Source organism: Abramis brama (assembly GCF_963993115.1).
Source record: "Abramis brama genome assembly, chromosome: 2".
NCBI lineage: Eukaryota > Metazoa > Chordata > Actinopteri > Cypriniformes > Leuciscidae > Abramis > Abramis brama.
In genome coordinates, this window is record NC_139964.1 from 1820946 (window position 1) to 1839862 (window position 18917).

Here is an 18917-nt window from a genome sequence, read left to right on the forward strand (position 1 = left end):
AACATGCTGAATAATGCTGACTAAAAGATGAGGAGGAGCCGAAGCCTGCCACCATTTTCATGAGGTTTAAACGCTACAACTTAAAATAAGTGCCGGTGCCACTTCAAACACTGAAAGAGATGAAATAAGCAGCACGTCCTCGTCTGGAGATTCACACTTACATAACATACTTGTTATCTTAGAACCAAACAGAAGAATAATCAGATACTCAACTTCAGCTCTATCAATATAGAAAATACTATTGATCAGATTGTGCTCTTTTTGCTATAGTTTCATTTAGCTATCTGAAACTAAAGAGAAAAGAGTCAGTACAGTAAGACTACAGACGAGACACATCTGAGAGGCATTTGCTCTCCATTCAATCTCAGTGCTGCCCAGAGCAAACCATTATTCAAGGAGATCATGTGATTTCTCTTTCCTCTGGGATTTATGACTTCAGCTCTGAGAAGCGTTCAACAAACAGAGCCTGTGATATCCGAGGCAAAGAGACAAAACAATAGGAGAAACAGGAAACAAACACAAGCGTGTGAAACTGGAGCAGAACATGTGATTATTGCATTATAGTTTGATGAATAGTCCGGTCAGAGGTGAGCCGTGTGTTTGACAGTGTGTGCAGAGGTTCTTCCTGTTTGTGTGTTCTGCTTTGGTTAATGTGTAATCCGAGATCAGAATAAAGCTCCTGCTCCTCGCCGTGTGTTTCTAGTCTGAGCGTCTCGGGATCAGCAACCATGAGCTACGGTCTGTTCTTCTCAGCTGAAACATGGGCTCTGCTCATGCTGTTTGTGGCACTTCTGGTTATGTGAGTGATTCATGACTCTTCTTGTCTAAAATCTTTTAAATCTTCAGTTCATGACTCTACTAAACTGAATAATTAGGTCTAGTTCTAGAATCTTAATAAAAATTAGCCAATTGGTAACTCATATGACTCATATGTAGAAATGCAGGGCTGATTATTAGTCACTGTATCAGCTGATATTCTAACAGTTAAACAGTTTGTTGTATTATTTTCCTGTTATCTCTGTAAAGATGCTTTGAAACACTCTGTATTGTAAAAAGCGCTGTATAAATAAAGGTGACTTGACTTTAACCATTTCAAAAATCTAATGCTGTATGTGTCATAAGATCTGTCTAAAATCCCAGCTAAACAGGGAACGTTCTCTTAAAGTTATGAACAAACGTTCTTCCAGTAACATTAATAGAACATTAGATCAAAATGATCTGGTCTTTAATAATGTTCTCAAAACTTTAGCACAAAAACATTATTTATACATCGTTCATGGAGCGTTTTTTTTTTTTTTTTTTTCATTTGGACGTTCATATTTTAAACTAATCTTTTAAATTATTTAAACCAGTTTCAGAATGTTCAGAGAACATTTCTTTAAATGTTTCTTTAAAAGAACAGAGAAACTTTCAAAGTTTCCATAATGTTTGACAAATTATAAAATGGAATGTTTCCTTAAGGTTTATATAACCAAGAAAAAAATGTGAGAACATTCAGAAACAACATTTTCATAATGTAATAAGAACATTGGCAAAATATTCTCAGAACATATTTTTGTCTGCTGGGATTGTGATTTAAATGGTTTTGATGTGACTTCCAGATATGGATACTGGCCTCACAGTCAGTTCAAGAAGTTGGGAATACCGGGTCCCAAACCCATTCCATTCTTCGGAACAATGCTGAGATATAGAGAGGTGAGTTTATTATAAAGCAAATACTGACCTTTGGTCACATCTGGATCTCGATGATCTACTGGTTCTCCGTCAGTCCGTCGCAGGTTCTTTAATGATCCATGCAAATCTAACGTGATCCTGTCTGTGTCAATCACACAGATGATACTATAGTCTTCTCTCAGTGTTTTTCTTATGACTCTTCTGAATGTGTCTGAATGTGAACTCGTCTGTCGCTGTGCTTTCAGGGGTTTCATAATTTCGATCTCGGGTGTTTCAAGAAGTATGGACGAGTCTGGGGGTGAGTATGAGACTAACGGATGACACTTCACTGATCAATCTCAATGAATCATCTGAAAGAATCATTTCAGAAAATCTGAAACAGAAATTACTCCACTGTGTGCATTAGTTTAAGAGGAAATGACAAACATGTTTGAACGTTCAACATCATGAGATCAGTAAGATCTGTAATGAAGAGCCGAGGAAGACGATCATAATGAGACCATGATAATGACAGTGAATCAATCGTACAGTTATAGTGAACTGAATGATTCTTCTGAATGTAATGTTTCTTTCTGAATTGTTTGTTTCTCACAGTATCTACGATGCAAGGCAGCCCGTTCTGTGCATCATGGATCAATCCATCATCAAAACCATCTTGATTAAAGAATGTTACTCTCTCTTCACCAACAGAAGGGTAAAATCACCCTCATTATCATCATCATTCTGAAATGAAATGAAGTCTTCTGGGGAACTTTCAAATTTCATATTTGTGAGAGAACGCAAAGTTTCACTTGGGAATGCAAAAGATTTGTGAGAGAAAGCAAAGTTTCTCTTGGGAATGCAAAAGATTTGTGAGAGAACGTAAAGTTTCTCTGGGAACACAAAAGATTTGTGAGAGAACGTAAAGTTTCTTTGAGAACGCAAATTTTCTCAGGGAACGCAAAAGATTTGTGAGAGAACGCAAATTTTCTCGTGGAAACGAAAAAGATTTGTGAGAGAACGCAAAGTTTTTCTTGATAAAGCAAAAGATTTGTGAGAGAATGCAAAGTTTCTCAGGGAACGCAAAAGATTTCTGAGAGAACGCAAAGTTTCTCTTACAAACGCAAAAGATTTGTGAGAGAACGTAAAGTTTCTTTGGGAACGCAAAAGATTTGTGAGAGAACATAAAGTTTCTTTGGGAACGCAAAAGATTTGGGAGAGAACGTAAAGTTTCTTTGGGAACGCAAAAGATTTGTGAGAGAAAGCAAAGTTTCTCTTACAAACGCAAAAGATTTGTGAGAGAACGTAAAGATTCTTTGGGAACGCAAAAGATTTGTGAGAGAACGTAAAGTTTCTTTGGGAACGCAAAAGATTTGTGAGAGAACACAAAGTTTCTCTTGGAAACACAAAAGATTTGTGAGAGAAAGCAAAATTTCTCAGTGAACGCAAAATATTTGTGAGAGAACACAAAGTTTCTCAGTGAACACAAAATATTTGTGAGAGAACGCAAAGTTTCTTTGGGAACACAAACGATTTGCAAAAGAACGCAAAGTTTCTCTTGGCAGCGCAAACGACTTGCAAAAGAATGCAAAGTTTCTCTTGGGAACGCAAAAGATTTGGGAGAGAACGCAAAGTTTATCTGGGAACGCAAAAGATTTGTGAGAGAACGTAAAGTTTCTTTGAGAACGCAAAAGATTTGCAAGAGAACACAAAGTTTCTCTTGGGAACGCAAAAGATTTGTGAGAGAACGCAAAGTTTCTCTTGGAAACGCAAAAGATTTGTGAGAGAACGTAAAGTTTCTTTGGGAACGCAAAAAACTTGTGAGAGAACGCAAATTTTCTCTTGGAAACGAAAAAGATTTGTGAGAGAATGCAAAGTTTCTCAGGGAACGCAAAAGATTTCTGAGAGAACGCAAAGTTTCTTTGGGAACGCAAAAGATTTGTGAGAGAAAGCAAACTTTCTCAGTGAACGCAAAAGATTTGTGAGAGAACGCAAAGTTTCTTTGGGAACGCAAAAGATTTGTGAGAGAAAGCAAACTTTCTCAGGGAACGCAAAAGATTTGTGAGAGAACAAAGTTTCTCTTGGAAACGCAAAAGATTTGTGAGAGAACGCAAAGTTTCTTTGGGAACACAAACGACTTGCAAAAGAATGCAAAGTTTCTCTTGGGAACGCAAAAGATTTGGGAGAGAACGCAAAGTTTATCTGGGAAAGCAAAAGATTTGGGAGAGAACGCAAAGTTTCTCAGGGAACGCAAAAGATTTCTGAGAGAACGCAAAGTTTCTCTTACAAACGCAAAAGATTTGTGAGAGAACGTAAAGATTCTTTGGGAACGCAAAAGATTTGTGAGAGAACGTAAAGTTTCTTTGGGAACGCAAAAGATTTGTGAGAGAAAGCAAAGTTTCTCAGTGAACGCAAAATATTTGTGAGAGAACGTAAAGTTTCTTTGGGAACGCAAAAGATTTGTGAGAGAACACAAAGTTTCTCTTGGAAACGCAAAAGATTTGTGAGAGAAAGCAAAGTTTCTCAGTGAACACAAAATATTTGTGAGAGAACGCAAAGTTTCTTTGGGAACACAAACGATTTGCAAAAGAACGCAAAGTTTCTCTTGGCAGCGCAAACGACTTGCAAAAGAATGCAAAGTTTCTCTTGGGAACGCAAAAGATTTGGGAGAGAACGCGAAGTTTATCTGGGAACGCAAAAGATTTGTGAGAGAACGTAAAGTTTCTTTGAGAACGCAAAAGATTTGCAAGAGAACACAAAGTTTCTCTTGGGAACGCAAAAGATTTGTGAGAGAATGCAAATTTTCTCTTAGAAACGAAAAAGATTTGTGAGAGAATGCAAAGTTTCTCAGGGAACGCAAAAGATTTCTGAGAGAACGCAAAATTTCTCTTACAAACGCAAAGATTTGTGAGAGAAAGCAAAGTTTCTCAGTGAACGCAAAATATTTGTGAGAGAACGCAAAGTTTCTCAGTGAACGCAAAAGATTTGTGAGAGAACACAAAGTTTCTTTGGGAACGCAAAAGATTTGTGAGAGAACACAAAGTTTCTCTTGGGAACACAAACGATTTGCAAAAGAACGCAAAGTTTCTCTTGGCAGCGCAAACGACTTGCAAAAGAATGCAAAGTTTCTCTTACAAACGCAAAAGATTTGTGAGAGAACGTAAAGTTTCTTTGGGAACGCAAAAGATTTGTGAGAGAACGTAAAGTTTCTTTGGGAACGCAAAAGATTTGTGAGAGAAAGCAAAGTTTCTCAGTGAATGCAAAATATTTGTGAGAGAACGTAAAGTTTCTTTGGGAACGCAAAAGATTTGTGAGAGAAAGCAAAATTTCTTTGGGAACGCAAAAGATTTGTGAGAGAACACAAAGTTACTCTGGGAATGCAAAAGATTTCTAAGAGAACGCAGAGTTTCTCGGGGAACGCAAAAGATTTGAGAGAGAACGCAAAGTTTCTCTTGGGAACGCAAAAGATTTGCAAGAGAATGCAGATTCATAGAAATATCATTTTTACTCCCGTCTTTTATCTAAAGTTAAAATATAAAGGTCCAATCATTTGAATGTTTTCAGGCCAGAGATTGTGCTTGTGTTGTCATTTTATCTTCACTGCATCCACATTTGTCCTCTGATCTGGCAGAACTTCCGTCTGAACGGGCCGCTGTACGACGCTGTGTCCATCGTTGAAGATGACGACTGGAGGAGAATACGCAGCGTCCTCTCGCCTTCTTTCACCAGCGGAAGGTTAAAGGAGGTCCGTGAGTCTTTATCTGGATCATTCTCACGCAAACAAGTTTTACAGAAGTATTTATTACATCGCTTATCTGAAGCGTTACGTGAAGGCAGTGCTATTGCGCTACAATAAAAAACAAACAAGAATCCAGTTTGAGAAAAATGTCTCATTTGAACTGAACTACAGAATCATTCATGCTGAGGAGGATGTGTGTGTGTGTGTTTGATTCTCTTCATAATAAAATCATAAAAAAATCAAACATTAACTGTGTGTGATGAAGATGTTATGATGATGATGTACTTCTGCTTCTCACTCTAGATGTTTGGCATCATGAAGACACACTCTCAAATTCTAGTTGAGAATCTGGGGAAATCAGCAACACGAGGAGAAAACGTGGATATTAAAGAGTGAGACATATTGCATAATATCACAAATGCTTCTTGTTATCTGAAGAGATAAGAACGGAGCCGCAATAATATCACTATGATTAACAGAGCAAAGGTGTTCAATTTCCTCACCAATCACCTTTAATAACCTCCCGCACAGTGGAAACATTCACTATATATAGAGTACAAATGGTAACACTTTACTTGAAGGGGTGTGCATAAGACTGACATGACACCTTCATAATCATGACATGGCAGATGTCATAAATATGAAGGAGGTCTTATGCATGTTTATTACAACTGTCATTAAGTGTCATTCACTCAATTATGAAATTTTTAATGCAAATATGACATTGTTTGAGATGTCTTTGTCATGACAACTTGACATTACCAAGACAACATAAATTGTCATAAATATGTTATATGTTAAATATGGTTTTGACATTGGCTGTCATGAGGCCATTATAACTGTGTCAAGAATGTTTTTCTTGACCTCAACTACAGTGGTACAAATTTAATTTGTCATTAAAATGTTATAATGGCTTCATGACAGCCAATGTCAAAACCAACCACATGACAGTTTAATGAAATGTTAACCCATAAAGCTAAGTGGTTTCTTAAGTTTGATAATTAATCTGCTATGTCATGTTTATGACATATTTATGACAGGTTGTGTTGTCTTGGTAATGTCAAGTTGCCATAACAAAGACATCTCACACAATGTCATATTTGCATTAAAAATGTCATAATTGAGCGAATGACACTTAATGACAGTTGTAATAAACATGCATAAAACCTCCTTCATATTCATGACATCTGTCATGTCATGATTATGACAGTGTCATGTCAGTCTTATGCACACCCCTTCAAGTAAAGTGTTACCGAATAATAATGGCTTTCTCTTGACTGCATGTGTTCAGGTTCTTCGGTGCGTACAGTATGGATGTGGTGACCAGCACAGCGTTCAGTGTGGACATCGACTCCCTCAACAACCCCAAAGATCCATTTGTGACCAACATAAAGAAAATGCTGAAGTTTGACTTCCTGAACCCTCTGTTCCTGATTTGTGGTAAATAACTCAATTAGGCCTGTCAGATAACACACTTCAAAAGCTCTTTTCTTGGTTATGAAAATGTTTAAGGAACATTCCATTTTCTTATTTTACATTTTGCTTTGCTTATATATTTTACTTTTGAATGTTCTGAAACAAGTAGTAACATTTAAAAACACGCAAGACAAACGTCCATCAAAAATGTTTCAGGAAAAAAAACTCCATGAATGATGAATAAATAATGTTTATATGCTAACATTTGAGAATATTATTAAAGACCAGAAAATTTTTAACGAACATTTCATGAATGTTGATGGAAGAACATTTGTTCATAACTTTGAGAGAATCTTGCCAGAACATTAGCCAAAGTCCTGAGATTGTTCCCTGTTAAGAGATTTTACAATTTCTTCTGTAGCTTTGTTTCCTTTCGTCATCCCCGTCCTGGCAAAAATGGATTTAGCATTTTTCCCAACATCTGTGACCGATTTCTTCTACGCTGCTTTACAGAAGATCAAGTCTGAAAGAGTGGCCAACGACCACAAGAAGGTACAACAAACACTTAATCTGAAGAACTGTAAAGTTATGATGTTTTAAACCACTCTTCTGAATTCCTGCAGAAGAGAGTTGACTTCCTGCAGCTGATGGTCGATTCTCAGACGGCAGGGAAAACTCAGCCTGGCGAGGAACACACAGAGAAAGGTGAAGCATCTCAGATGGTCAACCATAAGAAAGATCGTTCTTCTATATGTGAAGACACATACCTTAAACCGTGTCCTGTGCAGGTCTGAGTGACCACGAGATCTTATCGCAGGCCATGATCTTCATCTTCGCCGGTTACGAGACCAGCAGCAGCACTCTGTCGTTCTTATTCTACAATCTCGCAACCAACCCAGAGGCCATGAAGAAACTGCAGGAGGAGATCGACGAGACCTTCCCAAATAAGGTAGTGCTCCATTGAAACACTCGTTGGGATCGGCGTGATGAGTTTGAGACTTTAACCATTGATTGTGTGTTGAAGGCCCCGGTGGACTACGAAGCCGTCATGAACATGGACTATCTGGACGCCGCGCTGAACGAGTCCCTCCGGCTGTTCCCTGTCGCAGCTCGACTCGAACGGGTCTGCAAGAAAACGGTGGAAATCAACGGCGTCATCATCCCTAAAGATATGGTCGTCATGATCCCGACCTTCGCCCTCCACAGAGACCCGGATTACTGGAGCGACCCCGAGAGCTTCAAACCAGAGAGGTCAGGACAGGTTTCTCCTGTTTCTCATCATACAGTCAAGCTCCACCAGCCACAATAGAGAGCACCACTCAGGTCTGGAATTGAAAATTCATACTTTACCGTACCTTACTACAAGGTTGTTCCTCTATGGTCTCTGCTTTTGATAAAGCCATCATTCCACATTATTTTAAATTACTTTTTCAAAGAATTGTTTATCAATTGTTTAAGAGAATCCTGGTGAGAAACTACATTACCCATAAAACCCAAATAAATATCCACCAATCAGGGAATCAAAACAATAAAACTGCACTTAGAGAACTCTTTTAACGTTCAGTTTTCTAACTTTTAAAAGTTCTTGAAGTAGTTACATTTAAAATACGTTAGACAAACATCCAACTAAAATATTTCAGGAAAACTGCTTCATGAACAATGTATAAATAATGTTTTAGTACTAACATTTTGAGAGCGTTATTAAAGACCAGAAAATGTTCCATTAATGTTACTGGAAGAACGTTTCTTCATAACTTTGAGAGAACATCTGAGAACATTCTCTGTTAGCTGGTTGGCTTGGTTCATGGATTATAACTCTCTAGAAAATATCTGTAAAATCACTATGGAAAAAATACTTCCGGAACCAAGGCCACTGAAAAAGTAAGCTGCACTGTTGCACTAGGAACCCAAGGTTGGTTCTTTAGACTAATTGTCTGTATAAATACTTCAACCCAACGTGACTCTTTCCTGCCTTATTAACAGGTTCACTAAAGGAAACAAGGAGACCATTGACCCCTACATGTACATGCCCTTCGGCCTCGGTCCCAGGAACTGCATCGGGATGCGATTTGCTCAGGTGACCATGAAGCTGGCGATCGTGGAGATCCTGCAGAGGTTCGACGTCTCAGTGTGTGCGGAGACACAGGTGAGTAGACGGGTTGGTCTCTGGTAACAGGAGGATGTTCGTTCATTCGTTCGCTCACACTGACCTTCTCTTGCTCTTCACAGGTTCCTCTAGAGCTCGGCCTAAGCGGTCTACTGGCTCCCAAAGACCCCATCAAGCTCAAACTCAAGCCTCGGACAGATTCAGACATTTGTAAAAACAACAAATAGTAACGCAGCTTGTCCGCTGCACACTTCTCTTTCAGTCCGAGGAGAAGGTTTGATGGGTCTTTTAAAATAAAAGAATAGATGTAGTCTCTAGTCTTCAGTGAAGAGGAGGATTCGGCTCTGAGGTTCTCAGGGCCTTTTGGACTTAGACTAAGAGGTTTAGTAACTTTACTTCAGTAGTGAATGTCAGATGAATTCTGTTGTTCCCTGAGACTCGTGTTTAAGGGTTTTACTGGTAACACTTTATTTTACAGTGTCTTTGTTACATATGTTACATGTACTTACCATAGTAATAACAGTAAATTATGCATAATTACATGCAACTAACCCTCAACCTAATCCTACCCTAACCCTATAGTAAGTACATGTAGTTGCTTAATATTACTCAGTACTTAAATATATAATTACACTGTAACAATGACAACTTAAAATAAAGTGTAACCTTTTACTTTGATGATTGAGAAAACGCAAGAAATTAGATTAACCTGTTAAGAAATTATATGGAAATGATAAAGTTTATCAAATAAATAAAGTCTGCAGAAATGTATCTGATGTGTGCATGTCATGTCTGTTAAAAACACTTTAGATGATTTTTTGGCTCTCCCAAATTTTCAATTGTATTATTGGGCTTGTAACCTAAGAGGTCTGACTAAGAAGGTGCACAATACATAAATTACTGTCCAAAATGGGTCCAGATAGAATCCTCAGCCTGCCTTCCTTTCTCACTCTCAGCCCTCCTATTCTCACCCTTACCACTGAGTCTAGACTCTCACAAGTTGCACCCTATGGTATGGAACTCACAAATTCACAATTATTTCGGATGGCAGAGAGGTTCAATCTGCATCCCAGTTGCCAGAAATCATAGATTCACTCAGCATTTAAATGACATGTCATGTCTCTTAACATTTGAAGATCTTTTTACTGATGGTTGCTTCTAGTATTTTGTGCAATTAGAATCTCAATTTAAAAAACATAAAGCCCATTTTCTTTCTTTCTTTTTTTTTTTTTTTAGATATCTACAGGTACGTGATTTCAAATGCAAGAATCTGATCTCTTTTACTTCCCTTCCCTATCCAAACCCTATTGATCAACTTTTTCCTGAAGACCCGGAGCAATGTATAGCTGTCACATGTATAGCATAGCCTCCTCTGTCAGCGCTGAGGGCATAACATGTGATAAATGCAGGGAGATAGTCAGGCTGGCGGAGAAGATTTCAGAACTAGAGACATGCATCCAAACTTTAATTGAGGTTAATTGTAAGAGTGCAAAGGCTTTAGATACTACTTTGGATGAGACTAGCTTAGTGAACTCTGTACATTGTTCAGTTCCGACTGTAGAGCCCGTGCAGCAGGGCAACTGGGTGACGGTGAGACACTGTAGCCGCGGGACAAAACACTGCTCTTCCGTTCTGATTACATTATAATCAGATTATAATGATTATATTATAGATTCTCCCCACTCAGTGAAACGCCCACTGAGAATCCTGTTGATTGTGCCCTAGTTATTGGCGATTCTATTAGACGGAACGTGAAAATAGAGACACCAACCACCATAGTCACATGTTTGCCGGGAGCCAGAGCGCCTGACATCAAAGCAAATTTAAAAGTGCTGGCTAATACTAATCGTAAATTCTCTAACATTATTATTCACGTCGGCACTAATGATGCTGTTCATCAGTTTGGAGATCACCAAAATTAACGTTAAAGAGGTGTGTGAACTTGCAAGCACTGTAATTTGCTCTGGCCCCCTTCCTGTTTGCAGGAGTGATGAGATAGTCAGTAGATTGTGTTCACTCAATGGCTGGCTGTCTAAGTGGTGTCCGCAAAATAATATAGAATTCATAGACAATTGGAAAAGTTTTTGGGGCAGACCTGACCTGTTGAAAAGAGATGGTATTCATCCCTCCTGGGATGGTGCTGCTCTTCTCTCTAGTAATATGGCTCATAGTCTTAGAGCTCAAACATGACAATCTGGGGCTCAGGTCAGGAAGCAGACAGACTGGCTAAACCAACCGTCTGCTAGCGGCCTCGCGTCACTGAGGTCAGATAAATCCCATCACATAGAGACTCTTTCACCTAGCTATCATCATGTAGAGACTGTGTCTGTTACCCGAACTAGGAAATACACAAAACTCTCGAACCCTTTTAATAGAAAAAAATTTAATTGATGTTTAACAAATAAAAAACAGATAAACAAATGATAAAGCTCGGGTATATTCAATCCCTTTCTTCAAAAGCACTTATTGTTAATGTGTTTGGTGAAAATCCTGTTTTCAGTCGTTATTTAAAGCACATAAAGTGTTAAGAAATCAAAGGTAATCAAAAACGCGACACTGCACAGCTTCCATACCGTTTTGATTGATCTTGATTTGGTGCACAATAGACCAAAGTCAGGATTTTTGCTAAATAATTCATTAGATTTCACAGAATTCTAACACATGTCCTTATGTGGAGTCATTTGGGATCATTTTGTGACACTTTTATATCTTTATGGTCATATGAGATCAACAAACAAGCATCTTCCCAAATAATAAAAAATGGGTTAACAAGGATATGAAAATGTGCCTGGTCCAGAAGAAGAAGGCTTTTCTGGAAGGAGATAAACTTAGGGTGAGGGAACTGGAGAAGGAGTTTAGGAGGAAGGTCAAGCTGGCTAAGATTGATTATAAGAACAAGGTGGAGCAGAAGTTAACTTCTGGGAATGCGAGGGAAGCATGGCAAGGCTTAAACATCATGATGGGTAGAACACTCAAGCCTGCAGGGGTTGCCTGCCCAGAACCAACTCTTGCAGAGAAATAGAACGTCTTCTTCACCCGTTTCAATGGGGGCAGTACAACACCCACCTGGGCCCCCCCAACCTCCAACCCCTCTTTATTGACGAGCAGCTGGTGACCTTTATGTTTTACTTCTGATATAAACATTAAGATTAAATATGTCATTCAAATTAATGGAGTTAAACACTTAAACATGAAATCATTTCTGAGAAGTTACAACATTTTTTATATTCAATCAATAGAAATATTTGTTGTGGATGCAATGTTTTTTTTTAACACTTTTCCTGTGGCGTGCTGTGTTTTAATATTTTAATGTTTTAACCACAGAGATAATTGCTTATCTATCTATAAATTACAGAAACGTCTGTCTGTCTGTCTGTCTGTGTGTGTGTCTGTCTGTCTATGTGTGTGTCTGTCTGTCTGTGTGTCTGTTAACCACATATCTCTCGAACCGTTAGTCCGATGGATTTCAAACTTGACAGGTGTCTCGGGTCACGAGTAAGTGCAGTGCCAAGTTTGACGTTGTTTGGATGAGAAATGCTAAAGATATCGTTAAATATATCATTTTTAAAAGGTTGTGGTTTTAAAAATAAACATTCTGACATTAGAGAGTTGCATCGGTCAAAGAAGCCCCAAGAAGGTTGTGGTTTAAAAATAAACATTCTGACACTCAGTCAGCTACACTGTTTACTTCTGAATATTATAGTTTGGTGATAAATGTGATAAATCCATTTTGATTAATTTGAGTAAAAATGTGTTTTCTTTACCAAGAAACCAACAATTACTAAAAACACACACAAAAGCTGATTTTGCACAGGCACTTTGCACTGCTCCCTGAATCGACACGCTTATTCATGTGTGGATGTAAACTGAATCTGTAAGTCAGCTATGCTGTTTACTTCTGAATATTAAATTTCATTCTGGTGCGCTTAATGTTATCGCTACTGTGTAATAGTAGCCTATGCTATTCACCAACTAAACATATCCTATTCAATGCGTTCACAGTCTCTTACACGGGCATCATTTGTAGTTGCCTTTTCACAAACTGTTTGCTCAAGCATAGTGTTTTCTCGGAGTTGTCACTGAACTTTTGCTGTGTAATTGTAACATTGAGCATTCAATCACACCAAACCAACAATTACTAAAAACACACACAAAAACTGATTTTGCACGGATATTTTGCACTAGTCATGATAATACCAGATTGTCTGGGAAAATAGTTTTGTGCAAATAATGCCCAAGGCCTATCTGTTTCCATTAAAAATATAAATTAATTAAAAATACAATTTGGCCAGTGGAAAAGATTGAGAAAAACTTTCTCTGACATGTATTTTACACTATTTGATGTATGTATTCAAAAACAAGGCAAGGATAGGCTACTAGATGATTTTTATTAATGTAATGTGTTCATATTTTCCTAATGTATTGTACCATTAAACGTCATCAGGTGGATGAATAATCATATGCAAATGATATGCAGATGAGGATCTGCATAGTAAAACTAGGCATTGTAAGCTCCATATAGTTATTTCGGGGAGGAGACGCATGTGCGCACAATCTTCTGCTGACTGGGATTTATAAAGTGAATTCTGCGCAGGTTCTGGCGTACGACCGGACAAAGTCTGAATATTTTTTGGCGTACGCCTTTTTTGGCTTTCGGGCGCACGTACACTTTTAGTAAGGATCCTACACAGTTTTATAAATAAGACCCCAGGACTCTGGCTGTGTCCCTGACCAGCGGAGGGAATCCATCATCATTCCAGTCCCCAAAAAGGGACCTGCTAAGGATCTGAAAGACTACAGACCAGTGGCACTAACATCTGTGCTGTGCAAATGTATGGAGAGGGTGGTCTGTAATCTTCTATCAGGCATGGTGTCAGACAAGCTGGACCCATTCCAGTTTGCCTACAGTCACTAAAAACCTGGACTCAGCCTATCCACACACCAGGATTTTATTCATGGACTTTTCCTCAGCTTTTAACACCGTGAGTATTGACAAACTTTTACATCTCCTCTCTGATCTCCAGGTTCACCCAACACTGACCCTGTGGACTAAATGTTTTTTGCTGGACAGACCACAACAGGTGTCTTTTAATGGGGTTATATCAGCCAAGCTTATTTTAAATACTGGACTCCCCCAAGGCTGTGTTTTATCCCCTATCCTCTTCTCTGTGTACACTAACAACATCTTGTGTAACAGTGAAGGTATGGCACTTTTTAAATATGCTGATGACATTGCTTTGGTTGCACACGTCTAACACTGATGCCCTAACTCGCTACCAGCAGGGAGTAAATAATCTGTCTCAAACTTTTGTTGAGCTCTCCTTGGAGCTCAACATTACAAAAACGAAGGAGCTATGCTGTGGGGGCAGAGACAAGGCATCACCTCTGTTCCAGCCACTTAGCATCCAGGGTCAGCCAGTGGAGCAAGTGAAGGCATTCAGGTATCTGGGCACAGAAATAGACACTTCCCTGTCCTTCTCACAACACTTTGGTATAACGTTCCCTCATTGAATCAGTTCTCACTTTCAAGTGAGGACCCCTCTCACCCCCTCCATCACTCCTTCCAGTTACTACCATCAGGCAGGCGTTTCAAGGTACCACTGGCCCGCAAAAACATCTACAAGAAATCCCTCATCCTCTCTGCAATAGCCATACTGAACACACAAAATGAACACCAGTCAGTTATTTTTATATGTCTGTGTGAATGTCTCTGTGACTGAAGCCTTGTCAAAGACAATTTTCTGTAACCCTTGTGTAACAGACAATAAAGTATTATCTTATCTTATCTTGGAAACCCTTTTCTGCCACATAAGAAAAAAAATGCTTTTGTAAATCAAAGTCAAAATTATGACAACGGCTTCACAGCTCAATTAGGATATTTGGGTATCTTTTGTAAATGTGTCTTAGCAAAAAAACATTACTGGTGTTCATCTTGAGACAAAACAATGGCACTGACATATTTTAAGATCTGCTTTCAGTTGAAACAGCTTGCTTAAAACAGTTAAAACAGGACTAGCTTAGGCTTGGTCTGTCAAACCAGGGGACTGTCATAATTATGAAATGAAAAGTCAACATTATGACATAAAAAGTAGAAATCATAACAATATTTGACACAAGTCTAGATTTTGAATCTCATAATTGATTTAGTATGTAAATTTTGACCTTTTCCTCATTATTATGACTTGATATAAAGATATGACTTTTTATCATAAGTGAAAATTATGACTTAAAAATAATAACTATGATTGGATGGATTCAGATGATCCAGATGGATTCACTGCCATTCTATGGCACAGGACAAAAAAAGTTGACAAAAAAAGCTCTTTATTTTGTGCAACAGAAGCAGGTCATATTAAAACACAAGTAACAAGCAAACAGGAACACTGACTGTCCGTCTGATGCGCTCAGGCGCGGAGACACAGCTGAACCCATTTGTTCCAGTTGAGCTCGTGAGGAAAGACTCGCGCCAGCCTCAGTATACAGTCCACCGTGGGCTCGTAGAACGCCGTCCCAGCATCCCTCAGGCTGACCTCGGCCTGACCTTTGACCTGCGGCACCCCGGGCTTAGAGAAGAGCGACGGTTTGGGCGGCTGGACGGTGAAGCGCCTCCTCACGCAGCCGAGATCAATCAGCACCTGACAACACCAACACACGCCTATCAGAATCAACACAATACTGTTCAAAACGGGTGCAAGTGAATCACCGAACCAGTTCACTTTACACAGAGTTTGAAACGACTCACAGAAATGAATCAAACTCACCAACCGTAACGTTTGTGCCTGTAAAGTTTGAATGTTCCAGTCATCTTGACCCAAAATTCTTTTCCCAAAACTTCTAGTAAATGTTATCGCATTTAGACTAAAACTTACTTCATGTGCTCAAACAGGGTAAAACAACTCATGTTTCGGAAAAATATTGTTACTTTTTTGTTTTAGGAAATCATTTTTTACCTGGAACGCCACAGTAGGTAAAGGGTTTTTAGTAGGAATGCACCGAAATGAAAATTATGGGCCGAAACCGAAACTTCTGGATACACTTGGCCGAAAACCACGATTTTTTTTTTAATTAATCTCTTATTTTAAATTCGTTTTTTTTTTTTTGTATAATTGTATAATTATTAAACTTTTTAATTAAATTCAAAAATTCAATGAATCTGAATTAAAAATAAATAAATCAAGCCAATAAAATAAAAATAACCACACTTTTATTTCAAGTAACACAAAAATTGGATGGAAAATAGGCCTATATTAAAATATTAAATATCAATATTTTAATATTAATATATTATTCTTCATTCAGCTCTACGCAGTAGAATAAGATTGAACAGATTTGTTTGTGACCTATTATCAAAATTAAGTAGTGCTATTGTAAGGCATAATTTTGTCTTTTTTCTCTTTCGGACAAAAAAAACGAAAATGCCATTTTCGGCAGATAATTTTCAGCAGTTGATATTCCGGTGCATGCCTAGTTTGTCTGCACAGCACAGGGGTTCAACACTCCACGGCTCAAGCTGTGTGGCTTGTACGGGCTTCACCTGCAGCAGGTCCAGGATCACCACGGGCTGCAACACCTGACTGTAGTGCTGCAGCAGCACAGACTCGCGCAGCGCCGGGCTCGACATCACGTGCAGCAGCAGCGACTCCAGCATGCCTTTACACACCGGCCGGTTCAGCGAGCCGTCCACCACACGCCACGGCCGGCTGACGAACCGCACCGACTCCCAGCTGACGGACAGAGGGAAGCAACAGGCATTACTGCAGTTACACTGATGACTGCACTAAACTACATCAGAGAGTCACGTGATTCACTCACTGCTCATCCGGATCAGCAGCTCCTTCAGCACCATCTGGAACCACAATCAACACACTGATCAACACTCAAACACATGACAACACATCAAAACTCTGAAGAGTCCAAACACACACCTCTGATCTGAGAGGGGGCGGCGTCTTTACTAAGCCCCACCCCTTTGCCATCTGTCATACGAACATTCGCCTCCTCCACAGCATCCGTCTGCTCAGCATCAGTCTCCATAGTAACAGACTGATTTGGTGGTGTATCCGTGGAGACAGGATCCATGGCGACCGTCTGATTGACAGCTGTGCTTGTGGAGGCTCCTTCCATGGCAACAGTCTGACTGACAGCTGTGCTCGTGGAGACAGGATCCATGGCAACAGGCTGATTGACAGCTGTGCTTGTGGAGGCTCCTTCCATGGCAACAGTCTGACTGACAGCTGTGCTTGTGGAGACAGGATCCATGGCAACAGGCTGATTGACAGCTGTGCTCATGGAGACAGGATCCATGGCAACAGGCTGATTGACAGCTGTGCTTGTGGAGGCTCCTTCCATGGCAACAGTTTCCTGGAAATCAGATTCCTTGGCGTGTCTCTTGGTAGGTGGGGGTGTGGCGTGGGCGGAGTCATGGGCGGGGCCTCTCTTCAGGAATGGCTGCTGCATCTGCACACCATCACACACGCTCTTCAACAGCCAATGAGACGAAGCCTCTGCACACACCAGCCTCTGAGAGAGAGCGCCCACCTCCACCAGCTGCTCTCCATCCACCAGATCCTACACACACACACACACACACACACTCAACTCAAGTGAACCTGCAGTGAACGCAGTGAACTTCTCACGCATTATCTCTCTCTCTCTCTCTCTCACCTGTATGTACTGCTGGAGAGTTCGGCTCCGCCCATTCTCGGGTCGCTCCAGGTGTATGAAGCGCTCAAGGAGGTCCTGTCTGTCAATGCCAAACTCCGCCTCCTCCCCCACGGCGTCTCTGATCTCCGTCACCGCCTGCACGTCCTGCGCTCCATATCCCGACACGCTCACACACCGGTCCAGGAAGGTGTGCGGATCGACGGCTGCCGAGCGATACACGCGCGTGAACCACAGCGGGAGAGGCGGAGGAGTGGACGGAGACAGAGCTGAGACACCGTCAGCTACAGGTGAGACAGAGTGAGGAATGAGAAACGATAATGTTTGAATAATGGATAATGTATGTGTGTGAGTGTGTGTGCGAACCATCTGCAGTGAAGAGTGTGTTGGGGTGTGTGATCTCAGATCATTATCTAGTCTTGTGTATACTCCATTTAACCAAGGTTGCAAAGCCGACTCCGTGTTATAAATATGTTAGACCTATCACTTCTGCCACTAAAGATTGCTTTATCAATAATCTTCCTGATCAGTTTCATCATCTCAGCATCCCAGATAGCTTAGAAGAACTAGATATTGCAACAGAAACTTTTAACTCTCTCTTTTCCAGCACTTTAGACACAGTTGCTCGTTTGCGCTTAAAGAAGATTAAAGAAAATAGTCCAACGCCGTGGTACAACGAGCAAAGAAAAAAAAACTAGGGGTTTTTCGCATTTCTTGGAAAGAAAACATTGCGTACAGAAGGACCTTAAAGCTGCTAGATCTGCTTATTTTTCTTTGCTCTTAGAAGAAAACAAACACAACCCTAGGTATTTATTTGATACAGTGGCTAAACTAACAAGAAATACATTTCTGAAGTTTCCAAGCAGCACAGCTGTAATGACTTTATGAACTTCTTCACTTATAAGATTGATAATATCAGGGAGAAAATGATAACTATGCAACCGTCTACTACAGTATCGCATCAGACAGTGCATTGTAGTCTCCCTGAGGAAAAATTTGATTCATTCGTTGCTATAGGAGAGGAAGAATTTACTAAACTCGTTAAATCATCTAAATCGACAACATGTATGTTAGACCCTATACCGACTAAGCTACTGAAAGAGATGCTTCCAGAGGTCATAGATCCTCTTCTTAATATCATTAATTCATCTTTGTCACTAGGATACGTACCAAAAACCTTTAAGCTGGCTATGATTAAACCGCTTGTTAAAAAAACGCAACTTGATCCTACAGAATTAGTCAATTACAGGCCGATCTCGAATCTACCCTTTCTGTCAAAGATACTAGAAAAGGCAGTATCCTCACAACTGTGTTCCTTTCTTGAAAGAAATGATATCTGAG

The 18917-nt window shown here is 39.8% G+C and overlaps 2 protein-coding genes across 3 annotated transcripts in view; one reads left to right on the forward strand and one right to left on the reverse strand.

Annotated features, from left to right (window-relative positions):
• Nucleotides 1–422: 422 nt before the first annotated feature.
• Nucleotides 423–9829, forward strand: LOC311077475 (cytochrome P450 3A30-like). The gene is made up of 14 exons (XM_084106005.1): nucleotides 423–587; nucleotides 704–799; nucleotides 1602–1695; nucleotides 1920–1972; nucleotides 2269–2368; nucleotides 5285–5398; nucleotides 5696–5784; nucleotides 6684–6832; nucleotides 7230–7360; nucleotides 7432–7513; nucleotides 7597–7757; nucleotides 7833–8059; nucleotides 8792–8954; nucleotides 9038–9829. The coding sequence occupies exons 2-14, from the start codon at nucleotides 729–731 to the stop codon at nucleotides 9140–9142; spliced, it is 1539 nt and encodes a 512-aa protein (XP_083962131.1). The 5' UTR covers nucleotides 423–587; nucleotides 704–728; the 3' UTR covers nucleotides 9143–9829.
• A 5393-nt stretch (nucleotides 9830–15222) lies between these two features.
• gtf3c1 (general transcription factor IIIC subunit 1) overlaps nucleotides 15223–18917 on the reverse strand; it is a 32262-nt gene continuing 28567 nt past the window's right edge. For both annotated transcript variants that reach the window (XM_084105881.1, XM_084105882.1), the window contains exons 33-37: nucleotides 17580–17860; nucleotides 16841–17483; nucleotides 16728–16761; nucleotides 16450–16639; nucleotides 15223–15550 (exon numbers count right to left, since the gene is read on the reverse strand). In XM_084105881.1, coding sequence (XP_083962007.1) covers nucleotides 15320–15550; nucleotides 16450–16639; nucleotides 16728–16761; nucleotides 16841–17483; nucleotides 17580–17860 — 1379 coding nt within the window. In that variant the 3' untranslated portion in view covers nucleotides 15223–15319. The remainder of the gene's footprint in view (nucleotides 15551–16449; nucleotides 16640–16727; nucleotides 16762–16840; nucleotides 17484–17579; nucleotides 17861–18917) is intronic.